Below are 13213 nucleotides of genomic sequence, written 5' to 3'. Positions count from 1 at the left end.
TTGTTTTCTTGTCTGAAGCCACTGTGGATGGTAGGCTGGATTTTAATGTATAGGAATGTCTCCTATCTACTATGGATACAGCAACTGAGGCATTTTTTATGGATTTAGAATGTCTTGCATGTTTTTCCTTTTTTTACGTTTGCCTTCCACTGAGCCAGTAGCATTTTGTCCAAGTTTCTTTACTGATATTTAGTAGTAACATGCTCAACTTGTCTTAGCCTTGTAACCCATTGCATTGGTCCTTCTTTGGAATGAATGTCAATTTATCTGATGTGTACATATTCAATACAGCAATCAGTGATTGACCCTGTCTTTCAACTTTTAAAAAGGCACTGTGTAGACTGCATGAACTTAACTGGGTTTCAAATCCTTGGTGCTTTTCTTGCTCTCTGAATAACTGGTTTGGTTTGAAGGTTGTTCTACTTTGGTTGTTCTGGTTTGATATTAAGAACATTGTAGACGAGTGAATCAAACAAAATATGGCATTTTAATTTTATACTGGATTAATGAAAATGCTGTCTTTGCATATTTTTAACAGATCTCAGAAATGACAGAAGAAATGAAAATCATCACTTCAGAGAGAGATCAGCTTGCTGAGGAAAAATCAGGAACTAATAGCTGTAGAGAAAGTGATCAGCTTCAGGTGCAAAAGGAACAAATCGTTTTCCTTACTCAAGAGAACTGTTCATTGCAGGAGAAGCTGGACAGTTTACTTGTGCAAACAGAGGAGTCTGGGGAAGGAACTTTGGTAATTATGCTAAAAACTGTAATGGGAAGCTTGCTTATTTAAACTTTTGCTTGAGTGAAATAATTTGCAAAAGCTGCAGACGATTAAAGAGCGAATTTATTTACTTGAGATATAACACCCCATATATTTATGAATGGGCATCTGGTACCAGAATGTGGCAAATGTTTTTCTCTGAGTAAAATATTGACTTGATACAGGCTGGTGATGTTCTGCATTGATCTGCACATGGATATAGTTCTTATAATCAAGTAAGCAAAAGGTAAAAATTGCTGATCTGGAGAGGGTAATTCTGCTTTTTTCAAGTCTATGTAGAACTGTAGAACTAACTTTTCATTTTCCAGTGGAAGGAACATAGCAACCAACACTTTCTATAACTGCATGTGCTGATTGTACCTCTGTGTGTGGGTGTGTCTCTATATATATATATATATATATATGTATTTATAAAATGTGATCTTCAAAAGAAAATTAATGAATGTGCATCTATTTTAATATTGAAGAGGCCTTGGATAAATTGCCAGTAAATAATTTTCTAGACCTACCTAGCATTTTATACTGCTGAGACTAGAAACAGAGAGAAGGTCTCTAGTTTTGAGATGGGAGTGGTTTGTTGTTGACTTTTTTGTTGCTAATATTCCCCTCTATGCTTAAACTATGACAGTGAAATACTATTTCTGATAACTTCTTTTAGGAGTTCTTGCTTCAACCTGTGTTTTCATGACTCTTATTTCAAGAAATTTAAATTGAATATGGACTTTGGTCAAACTTTAATACTCTAAAAAAGTACAAATCTGTCTAAAGCGGTGTTGCTGTTTGTTGTACATAATCAACCTGTCAAAGGTGTCAGACAAGTTTTTCCTGAAGCTGCTTCCTGAATGTCTTTATTTGAATCTCTTACAAAACAGGTACCACAGATTCAAGGACAATCTATGGAGCAAGAGTTATTTCTTCTGCGAGAAGAGCTGAGCCAGGCACAACAGAAATTGCATGAAATGGAGGAAGCAAAGGCCAGTGAATATCAAGGGGAATCTGCAAAAATGGAGAGAACAGATGTTATTCCAGAACCACATGACTCCCAGGAAGTCAGTGCCCAGACAGAAGGAGATGGTGATGATTTCAAAATGCAACTGGAAAATCTCCAGAATGAGAGAGACCAGCTAAGAGAAACGCTACAGGAGATGATTAGCAAGGTAATAAAAGTAGTTCTCTTTCCCTAGGAGAAGCTCTAGTAGATGGGTCTTAGCTTTTGCAAGTGTTGTCCAGGTGTTAATGTACTTTAATTGTGTCCAAAGAACGCAGAGATGCAGGAGGAGTTGAGATGTACTTGTGAATCTCTTGGACAACATCAGGAGAAGATTGTGGAGCTGACAGGAAGTGTTTCAGAGAAGGAAAACCAGCTCTTGAGGGCGCAAGAGGAATTGAAGGAAAAAACTGATGAACTGCAGCAGAAGGTCAGAAGCAGTTTTGTCAAGGAAATTGCAGTTTCTCTGGGTTTGTTAGTTCACATCTACTGCAAACTTCACTTTGAAAGGCTCCAGTAGATGTACTATAAAACCCACTATTTATAACTAAATATGTCATGGTGCTGAATTAATGAATGAATGAATATTATTTAGAATCAACATTGGACTTCAACTTCTCTCTCTTTTCCCAGACTTAAATTTTATAAATTTCAGTAATGTTGTTTAACTATCTAATTTTGAAGATCCTTGAGCAACTTTAGGAGAGCTTAGCTCATTCTTTTAGTTTATTACAGTATTATAAGTTTCTTTTCTATATTTTGTTTTCACATCTGAAGCCAGTGTGGATTTTAGGCTTCATTTTAAGGTACAGGAATGTCTCCTATCTCCTATGGATACAGCAACTGAGGCATTTTGATGAAATGTCTTGCTTGTTTTTCTACAGTTTACTTCTGCCTTCCACTGAGCCAGTAGCGCTGACATTTGATTGGCTTTTAAACAGAATGATGTCTTTTTTGAATTCCTATAGCAGGAAACCACTGGGGATGTTTTCCTTAAAGCAATCCATTTATAACAACCCATATGTACAGACAGTGCTTCTGAATGATGATCCAACAACACTCTTCAATCCAAACCTCAGTGCTGAGACAAAAAAGTTTAGGGACTTATAACTGGTTGTATTTTCTCTTTGTAACCTGTTGTATTGGTCCTTCTTTGGAATCAATGTAAATTTATCTGATGAGGCTATATTCAATACAGTAATCAGTGAACATATCTTCCATTTTTTAAAAAGGCACTGTATAGACAGCATGAACTTCACTGGGTTTCTAATCCTTGGTGCTTTGCTCTAGAAGGCACAAGGGGAATTGAAGGAAAAACTGATGTACTGCAGCAGAAGGTCAGAAGCAGTTTTGTCAAGAAAATTGCCGTTTCTGCTGGGTTTGGCAGCCCATGTCTCCTGCAAACTTCATTTTGTAGTGCTCCAGTAGACGTACTAAAGGAACCCTTTATTTATAACTAAATAAGTCTTGATGCTGAATGACTGAATATTATTTAGAATCAACAATGCACTTTAACTTCTCCATTTTCCCAGGCTTAGGTCTTATATATTCCAATAATGTAATTTAGCTATCTAATACTGAAGATCCTTGAGCAACTTTAGGACAGCTTAGCTCATTCTTTAGTTTATTACACTATTATAAGTTTGTTTTCTGTGTTTTCTTTTCATGTCTGAAGCCAGTGTGGATTTTAGGCTTCATTTTAGCACATTGGGATGTCTCCTATGATACAGCAACTGAGGCATTTTTTATGGATGTAGAATGTCTTGCATGTTTTTCCGCATTTTACATTTGCCTTCCACTGAGCCAGTAGCACTGACATTTGATTGGCTTTTAAGTAAAATTTATCTTTTTTGGCTTAACTATAGCAGGAAACCACTGGGGATGTTTTCCTTAAAGCAATCCATTTATAACAACCCATATGTACAGACAGTGCTTCTGAATGATGATCCAACAACACTCTTCAATCCAAACCTCAGTGCTGGGACAAGAAAACAAAGGAACTTATAATGTTACTGGTTGTTTTGTCTCCAAAGCATCAAATTATTTTTGCCCATGCCAGAGGTGATTATAAATACCACTACTGGTTTGGATTTGTTCTTTCCAGCTCACTGAAGTCACTGAAAACCTGACTCGTGTCTCAGCTGAGTATGGCGACCTCCTGGCAGAAAAGCAACAAACCGAAAGGGCAATGAGTGAGCAAGTGTGTCAGCAGCTTGAGAGAATCACTTCACTTAACAAGGAGAAGGATGAGCTTCAGCAAATGGTAGAGACTTGTAAAGAAAGGGAAGAACACTTGTTGAAGGTTCAGAGGCAGTCAGAGACATTGGCGGACAGCCTAACAAGCAAGGTGAGGAGTTTTGGTGTTTAGTCACTATTTTGTATTCTGATTTTTGTCGCTGGTGTGCCAAACTCTTGATCCACTTAAATTCTATTTAATTTTTAATTAAAATATTTAATTAAAAATTTTAATCAGAGCATCATTTTTGTAGCTGGCAAAGAAACCTCTGATGGGCAAAGGATTTTGTCCAAGTTTCTTTACTGATAATTAGTAGTAACATGCTCAACTTGTCTCAGCCTTGTAACCTGTTGTATTGGTCCTTCTTTGGAATCAATGTAAATTTATCTGTTGAGTGCATACTCCATACAATAATCAGTGAACATATCTTCCATTTTTAAAAAAGGCACTGTGTAGACTGCATGAACTTCACTGGGTTTCTAATCCTTGGTGCTTTGCTCTAGAAGGCACAAGGGGAATTGAAGGAAAAACTGATGTACTGCAGCAGAAGGTCAGAAGCAGTTTTGTCAAGAAAATTGCCGTTTCTGCTGGGTTTGGCAGCCCATGTCTCCTGCAAACTTCATTTTGTAGTGCTCCAGTAGACGTACTAAAGGAACCCTTTATTTATAACTAAATAAGTCTTGATGCTGAATGACTGAATATTATTTAGAATCAACAATGCACTTTAACTTCTCCATTTTCCCAGGCTTAAGTCTTATACATTCCAATAATGTAATTTAACTAATACTGAAGATCCTTGAGCAACTTCAGGAGAGCTTAGCTCATTCTTGATTTCACTACACTATTATAAATTTGTTCTCTACTTTTTGTTTTCATGTCTGAAGCCATTGTGGACTTTAGACTTCTTTTTATTGTATAGGCATGTCTCCTGTGGATACAGAAACTGAGGCATTTTCTATGGATGTAGAATGTCTTGCATGTTTTTCCGCATTTTACATTTGCCTTCCACTGAGCCAGTAGCACTGACATTTGATTGGCTTTTAAGTAAAATTTATCTTTTTTGGCTTAACTATAGCAGGAAACCACTGGGGATGTTTTCCTTAAAGCAATCCATTTATAACAACCCATATGTACAGACAGTGCTTCTGAATGATGATCCAACAACACTCTTCAATCCAAACCTCAGTGCTGGGACAAGAAAACATAGAAACTTGTTATGTTACTGGTTGTTTGGTCTCCAAAGCATCAAATTATTTTTGCCCATGCCAGAGGTGATTATAAATACCACTACTGGTTTGGATTTGTTCTTTCCAGCTCACTGAAGTCACTGAAAACCTGACTCGTGTCTCAGCTGAGTATGGCGACCTCCTGGCAGAAAAGCAACAAACCGAAAGGGCAATGAGTGAGCAAGTGTGTCAGCAGCTTGAGAGAATCACTTCACTTAACAAGGAGAAGGATGAGCTTCAGCAAATGGTAGAGACTTGTAAAGAAAGGGAAGAACACTTGTTGAAGGTTCAGAGGCAGTCAGAGACATTGGCAGACAGCCTTACAAGCAAGGTGAGGAGTTTTGGTGTTTAGTCACTATTTTGTATTCTGATGTTTTATTGCTTATATGCTAAGTATTTGCACCAACTTTTTTATTTTTATTCTCAGCAGATTAGCTTTATGGTTGGTAAACAAACATGAATATGGGCAAAGGATTTTTTCTGCATTTCTTTATTGATGTCTAGTGAATAACATTGTCTACTGATCTCAGCCTTGTAACCCATTGGATTGGTCCAGCTTTGGAGGGAATGTGAATTTATCGTATGAGTGTATTTTCATTGTAATAATCAGTAATTGAATATGTCTTCGAACTTTTTAAATGGCACTGTGTAGACAGCATGAACCTAACTAGGTTTTGACTTCTTGGTGCTTTGCACACTTTCTGAATACCAGGCAATGTTTGCAAGTCTTGCACTTAGTTCTGGCTAAGAACTGCTCATGCAGTTCTGCCCAACTCATGCTTTTCATAGTGTTTGCTTTGCAGCTTTTCACCAGTCAAATTTTTCCTTTGTATATCAAAGAGTATAATTGAGGATTGCTTCAATTTAGCGAATATTACTCTCCAGTAGAGGAAATATAAAGATATTGTCCATTTTTTTAATGCTCATCTTCTATTTATTTTAATTTTCTTGTGATATAGACATAGGTTGATTGCCTTTTCCTTTGAATCCACTTGCTTTACAGAAAACCAAGTTGACTGATGTAAACTTTTTGGGTGTCATGCTGTTCCTCTTCCTTGTAAATTTTTTTCTGTTATTAGAACACCAAAATTATTTTTAAACTTTTCTTTCTGCTAGTGTGAATTTTAGTAACTAAGAATTGTGTTTTTTGTATTTGACACAAGTGATTTGACTGCTTCATAGGATGTATAAAGATCGCAACCACCAAATAGTGATTTGGATTTTTCTCCGCTGTTCATTGTAGATTCAACAGTTAACTGAGACACTAAATAGTGTCTCATGTGAGAAGGACCAGTTATTAGCTGAAAGTACTAGTCACTCTTTACAACTTCAAGAACAAATCTCATCAGTGAATCGTGAAAAAGATGAGCTACAGAAACTTCTTCAGGATGTCAGGTTTGAGCGGGACCAGCTCAAGGCAGAGTTGCAAAGAAATTCTGAGATGGTGAGTGTTGCAGTTTGCATACCTGAGATATTCATAGCTTCATGTCTCAACTGGTACTTAAATATGTGTTTTTATTTTAGTGTGTTGAAACCAAGGCAAAACTGGAAGATGCTTTAGAACAGCTGAAGCAGAGAAACCTGAACAATATGTCCATTCAGGTAAACCCAGTGGATATTGCAGAGCAGGTGGCCGATAACAGCTTGACAGAAAAAACCTTGAAAATCAAGGTAAGCTTATTTTTCTGTTTGTTTTAAGGATGCACATAGAAACTTAATGACGTTTGTTATGAAGCATAAGGTTATGCATAAGCATAAGCCTTTTGTGCATTATCTATTAAATGGTTTGCATATCTTGCTAAAATGCTGCATACCATGTGATCAGTTCATTTTCTGTTGTTCAGTGATTGCACGTTAACTTAATGTTCACAGAATATCTCACCTGCTTTCATTACTGTCCAGCCACCCCAATGAAAATAACTAGTTATGTAGGATCACAGAATCATTTAGGTTGGAAGAGACCTCTTAGATTATAGATTTCAACCATTAAGCCAGCATTGCCATGATCACTGCTGAACTGTGTCCCTAGTTGTACACATCTTTGAAGTAGCTTCAGGGATGGTGATTCCACCACATCCCTGGGCAGCCTGTTCCAGTACTTGGCAGCCTTTTCAATTCAGAAATTTTTCCTAATAACCAATCTAAACCTCCCTTAGTGCAACTTATCACATGTTACTGGAGAGAAGAGGGCAACCCCTCCAAGAGGGCTACACCCTCCTTTCAGGCAGCTGTAGAGTGGTATGGTCTTCCCGCAGTCTCCTTTTCTCCAGGCTAAAACACCCCCAACTCCTTCACCCACACCACAGGACTTCTGCTCTAGACCCTTCCCTAGCTCCGTTGCCTTCCTCTGGACACTCCCCAGCACCACAATCTTCTTTTCGTACTGAGGGGCCCAGAAGTGAACACAGGATTTGAGGTGTGGCCTTGCTAGTGCCGATCCCTTTCCTAGGCCTGCTGGCCATACTATTCCTGACACGAGCCAGGATGCCCTTGGTCTTCTTGGCCACTGGGGCACATGCTGGCTTATCTTCTGCCAGCTGTTGACCAGTACCCCCCGGCCCTTTCCTGCTGGGAAGCTTTCCAGACACTATTCCTCCAGCCTGTAGCACTGCATGAGGAGTGTTGCAACCTGGCACTTCCCCTTGTTGAACCTCAAACAGAAGCACTTGGCCACTTTGGTTTTGTAAAATCCCCCCTATCCTCCCTTCCATTACTCCCTATTAAATACTCAATTGGTGTCAAATTCTTTCCATTCAAGCACTTCTGCCCTCAAACGAGGAATTCCTCAAACCTTTTGTTAGTTAGCTGTCATGAGTATATTTTATCAGAAATACGAGAAGAGCTAGTAACCTACTGAAAGCCAAAATAAACCAGGATTTATACATGTGTATTGTTGCATATAGGTCAAGCCTTATAAAATAAGGGCCTCGTTACACTTGTAAAATCATGGCTCAGCCTGCTACTTCAGCCAAGTAGAAGGGAGCCATGGGAGAGTGACCCAGCTGCAATAGGGGTAGAGAGACATGAGAGATGAGCTGCATGACTGCTGCATGTCCACATTGTGGTGTATGGCGGTTGGTTGACTTGGGCTTGTTGTGCCTTAAAACTACATAAACTGATAATCAGCTAACTGTTTAAAAAGGCCTGGGTTTTGCAGTAAAAGGCTCTCCTTTGCACTGCCTGAGGTCTCTGTGTCGCTCTGCATCGTCACATCTGGTGTCCAAACAACAAGAAGTAAAATTAAATTAATTACATTGAAATAAAATTACAATGAAAAAGTAAAGTACAACCAACAACAAAGCCCTGCAAACCCAAAATATCAAATTACAGTGAAGAACTCAACTACAACTCAACAAAACAAACGCTTACAACCTTCAAACTGCAAACAAAGAGCGGAGCTCAAACCCTACTACAACAACATAGAACTTTCTTTATTAACCACAATCCAACAGAAAACAAAATACTAGCACATCTTATAAAGTTAAATCATAACGAAGGAAGTTAACATCAGCTGATCCCTCTTAAGAGCACTCTCCCCTTCTGAATTCTGTAATAGATAGGACTTTGTCTGCCTCTTCCCAATGTTCCATTTTTTTTACTGTGAGGTGAAGAGTTAAGAAAACTGGTGAATCTTGGTTCTTTTAACTAAGAACCAGTGATGGAGGGAGTATGTCAGGGGAGTTTTATACTTTCTTTAAAATGCATAACAGACATAATTAAACATGATTCTGGAGTTGCAGGTTACTGGGTCTTCAAGCCTGTAGCACTACTGAGCCTGCTCACTGCTTGTTCACACCTTTCTTTTCATGGCAGAGTGCTAGGACCCACTTCATGAGCCCTTTCCTTCAAAAAGAGAAGCAGATAAACCTGGGAGTCCATCCTGACAGACGGCCAGCTGGCAAACTTGTAAACAGGCAGTGATTTTTTTTCCTGCCTGATTTACAAGTCTTGATGTGGCCAGGCAATCTAAACCACAAAGAAGACAGTTTGAGCTTGTCAAATTACTTGCTGGAGATCTATGAAATTATCTGGGTTTGTGCCTGGATTAGTGTTTTTGTCATATCCCTGTGGCAAGTCAAAACTGAAGTCTTAATCATAATAATTTTTCACGTTGTAAAACTGGTACATACTGTAGGGGTTAGTCCTGTAGAGAGGTATTTTATTTTATGTTTATAGCTAATCACAGTTTTCCTTATTATGAATGAATTGATGTGTTTCACTTTCGTTTAGGAGCTTCTTGAGAAATTCCCAAGTATGGGGAAGAGATATGAATGTCTGTCTACAATGTCTCTTAAACTAAAGAGTGAACTGAACAGTCAGAAAGCACTGATAGCTGTGATACTGCCTCAGCTTACACTGGAGCAGAGTAAACAAGTCAAAACACTTCAAACTAAAAATGAGGAAATCAACACTCGTCTCCAGAAGTTATTGACCAAATTGAAGGTACCAACTTAAAATGCTGAATATGTTGATGCTTCATATTGCTTGGTTTTGGGTATTTTTAAATAAACTCTCAATGGTAACAGCTAGGATTTTATATACTTTAGCTTTGGGTTTTGAGAATCCATACATTGGAGAAAATGAGTTGATAGTAATTGCTTTACAATCTTAGAAAACTAGAACTACTTAGTTGTGTAAATCAAAGTTAGTTTTTAACTGTAGTTCAGCTGCTTTGCACAGAATTATTTCATTAATATGATTTCATTTTAATTGGAAAATGAAATTTCCTTTTTGTACTCTAAATCAAATAATAGATGACTAAGTATGCATTTCTCTGTGGGGGAAAGAGACATGCAAGATGGCTTGGAGATGCATGCATGCTTACTCTGCAAAACTGCCCAGGTAGTTTGATTTTACAGCCTTGAAGATCTTCCCCAGTTTGGAATCAGTTTCTCCATTGTACTAAAATTATTAGCAAAAAGGGTTAAGGGTAGTTGGGAAAGAATTCCTGTTAACATATGCAGAAGTACAGTGAATGGCAGAGTTTTTTCTGTCTCTTTATTTACCATGAAATATTAAGGGCCTGGTTTTTTTTTTTTCGGTTGGAGCATGGAAACATGCACAGGCCTGGAGAGAGAGGGTGAGGTTCTTGAGAGTCAGTGATGTCTACAAATATCCATTAACTTGGAAGCTGAACTAATATTCCAAAGGGCCTCATTTTATAAATTAACACAGCCATTTTAGGTTTAAGTTTTTCCACAGATGGCTTTTAACTTTCATGGTTAAAGATGTTTAAGATTCAACTAGCGAGCTCTGCTAGAATAAAGATTTAAATTAGCACGGTGATGATATTCTCATAGATCATCTGCACCTTTCACAACTCCAAGAGAAAATAAATATAGCAAAGAACCCTTTACTTTGTTTTTCAAGGTTTAGATTTGTGGAAGGCTGTCTAGAGCCTTTTAGACTTCTTGGCTTTTTTGGGGGGCTACAAAAAAATAGCATACTGGAAAAGTGCTGTCTCAGCTAAAAGTTTTACATGCCATTACTATAATGCACCTGTGAACCTGATTTTCTTAGTCATGTGTTAGTTATCCTGGACATTTAGAGGCTCAGAGAGTAAATAGATTAAGTTATAAAATACTGTGTTTTAGCTGGATGCAGGGTACCATTTTAAAACAGGCTCGCTGATACATCCTGTGTTTCTGCAACAGCTTCTGTTCAGCTCTGCTTGCACAAAGAGAAGAGAGTACCACACTACTGTTCACAATTATGAAATGGGATTGCTAGAGGAAAAGAGAAAACAAGGTCACCTACAATCCCAGATTCAATGTCTCAGGAAGATGAATTTGAAGCAGAATGAAGTATCATCACAAGAGTTAAACAGCTGTGAAGGGCTGCAGAGGTTGCACTTGGATGCAGAGGTAATATTTGGGGAAAAAAATAGAAAATAAAAACCCATTGTAAGGCATGGGGTTATGTGGTGGGATTCTAATGGCAGTGGATTTATCTGTTAAAACTGTTCTTAAGCAGGGGATGAAGGAAGAGTTATGTTTTTTATGCTGCCAGGTCTATAATAAGAGGCTTTTGCTTCATAAAGCAGCTGAAAATAAAATTAATAGCTAAGAAAATAGTGGGAATGTTATTTACTTATTTGCCCTTTACAGTGTGTACCATCCAATACCAAGATGACTTGTTCTAAAACAATGGAATAAACTTTTGCTAATAAGCACTTTTTTTTCCCCCTTTCCACCTGCCCCAGGAACATAGACTGTCTTCTTGCTTTCCCAATAGGGTGTGATTTTAAGTCTAGCAAAACTCCTTTTATATGATACTTAGATGCTAAAACAGACTTTCTGCTATACTGATAGCTGAGAGGACAGAAGGTATATTTAGACATGTGATAATCAAACCAGTACTTAAATTTTGATTCCCTTTTTTTTTTTTTTTTTAAGAGCATTGTCAAAGATGTATCAGAAATGGAAAATGAACTTCTCTACATAGAAGCAGAGTTACAGCAGGAAGAAAGTGCTAGAAAAGAAACAATACAGTTCTGGGAAGCTTGTTCAGGAACTCACTGGGATGCAGAGGAACTGAAAGAAGAACTAAAGAAAGATAATGAAAGACTCTTGCAAGTCTTTAAATTCTGGACTCCTAAAGTAAAGGTAAAATTAAATGTTATAGAATCAGAAATGTATTTTGTGTAAGCACTTTCCTGTGATGGACAAAAGACAAAAAAGGTTCTTAAATGATCATTAATTTATTATCAGCACTTACTCATACTTTAAGACACAGGAATACTTAAAAGATTTTTCAAGATTTTTAAACTTGAAAACTTGCTTTCTAAAAGACTTTCTAGATAATATATGGGAGTAGGGTTGTTTATTTGGGGTTTTATTAGTCTGAATTCCAGAAAATGTTGCTTTTCTTGCCAAACTTTATCAAAACTACTATAGCCATTTTTGAAACTCAGTTAAATTTATATTTACATTCCTTTCTTTCTTATGCTTACTGCTTGCCTCTTGGAAATATAGACAGCATTTTTCAGGGTTTAGTGCATCATGGACAGGATTTGACACTACTTCAACTTTCTGATTAAATTTTAAGTTTAGCTTATTTTTAAAAGTTTCTCCTATAGAGTCAATAGTCAGTCTTGACATTTTTGGGATTTTGCAGTGTTAGCAAGTTTTTGGAAGAATTCTGTGACCCTAATATTATGTGGATCAAAGCTTTTAACAAACAAATAAAAAATCTAGTAAACATTGTCATTTCCTGACAATTGTGAAGTTTTTATTTATTTGGCATGTTAAACACATGGGTTTCTAGAATAGTCCAATGTGTAGGTTTAATTTCCTTTAGTCAGTAAATATGTTCTAATAAGAAAAATCTGTGAGTAATTATGGTTTTCTGTGGCTGACTTTCAAGAAGTCTTCCCAATATAGTTCCTTTTGTTTCTCTAATATTACAGTTTGAGTTAGTGCATTGCAGGTTTACCAGTATTTCTGCATTATCATCTTCTCTTGTGCCCCTTCCTGCCTCCCTTTCTTCTGTAAATGAACCTGTTCTTTGAGTGATGATGATACTATTTCTGACAGCAAGCACTGTCAAATGGGGCACTGAAACAAGAATGTGAAAATAACACAGGCTAAGGTACTTCCTGTTTCTTCACTTGCCATATTTCTAGCAGATTAAAAAATTATTTAAAATTATTCTGTGTGATTTTCAGATACTCCTTGAACTTTCTTCAGAGCTGGATGCCAGAACTGCTGATTATAGTAAAAATGCTGATGTTGAATTAAAACAGAGAAAAGAGAAAAATGAAGAGTTGCTTCAGGATCTAAACACTCTGAAAAAAAAACTGGCCCCTGGTGGCTCTGCCAGTCTAGCATTAGAAGAAGAAAATTATAGGCTTCATAATAAATTAAAGGCTGCAGAACAAGATAAAAAGGTACCAGTACTTGCTTCTAAGGAAAACTTCTTTGGTGCTTGCTTTCTAAGGGAGAGTACTCCAAACTGAAAATAGGGATTGATGACAACTGTAA

General features: G+C 37.3%; 1 protein-coding gene across 1 annotated transcript in view; it reads left to right on the top strand.

Annotated features, from left to right (window-relative positions):
- Positions 1-13213, top strand: part of CENPE (centromere protein E) — a 38997-nt gene that overhangs the window by 20605 nt on the left and 5179 nt on the right. Inside the window, exons 26-36 of the mRNA XM_041484242.1 lie at positions 539-748; positions 1654-1938; positions 2041-2199; positions 3874-4116; positions 5320-5562; positions 6475-6675; positions 6756-6902; positions 9462-9674; positions 10886-11095; positions 11627-11836; positions 12898-13119. Coding sequence (XP_041340176.1) covers positions 539-748; positions 1654-1938; positions 2041-2199; positions 3874-4116; positions 5320-5562; positions 6475-6675; positions 6756-6902; positions 9462-9674; positions 10886-11095; positions 11627-11836; positions 12898-13119 — 2343 coding nt within the window. The remainder of the gene's footprint in view (positions 1-538; positions 749-1653; positions 1939-2040; positions 2200-3873; positions 4117-5319; positions 5563-6474; positions 6676-6755; positions 6903-9461; positions 9675-10885; positions 11096-11626; positions 11837-12897; positions 13120-13213) is intronic.

Source organism: Pyrgilauda ruficollis, unplaced genomic scaffold, assembly GCF_017590135.1.
Source record: "Pyrgilauda ruficollis isolate IOZ18807 unplaced genomic scaffold, ASM1759013v1 scaffold65, whole genome shotgun sequence".
In the NCBI taxonomy this organism is placed as follows: Eukaryota; Metazoa; Chordata; class Aves; order Passeriformes; family Passeridae; genus Pyrgilauda; species Pyrgilauda ruficollis.
This window is presented reverse-complemented; position numbering and strand designations above follow the sequence as displayed.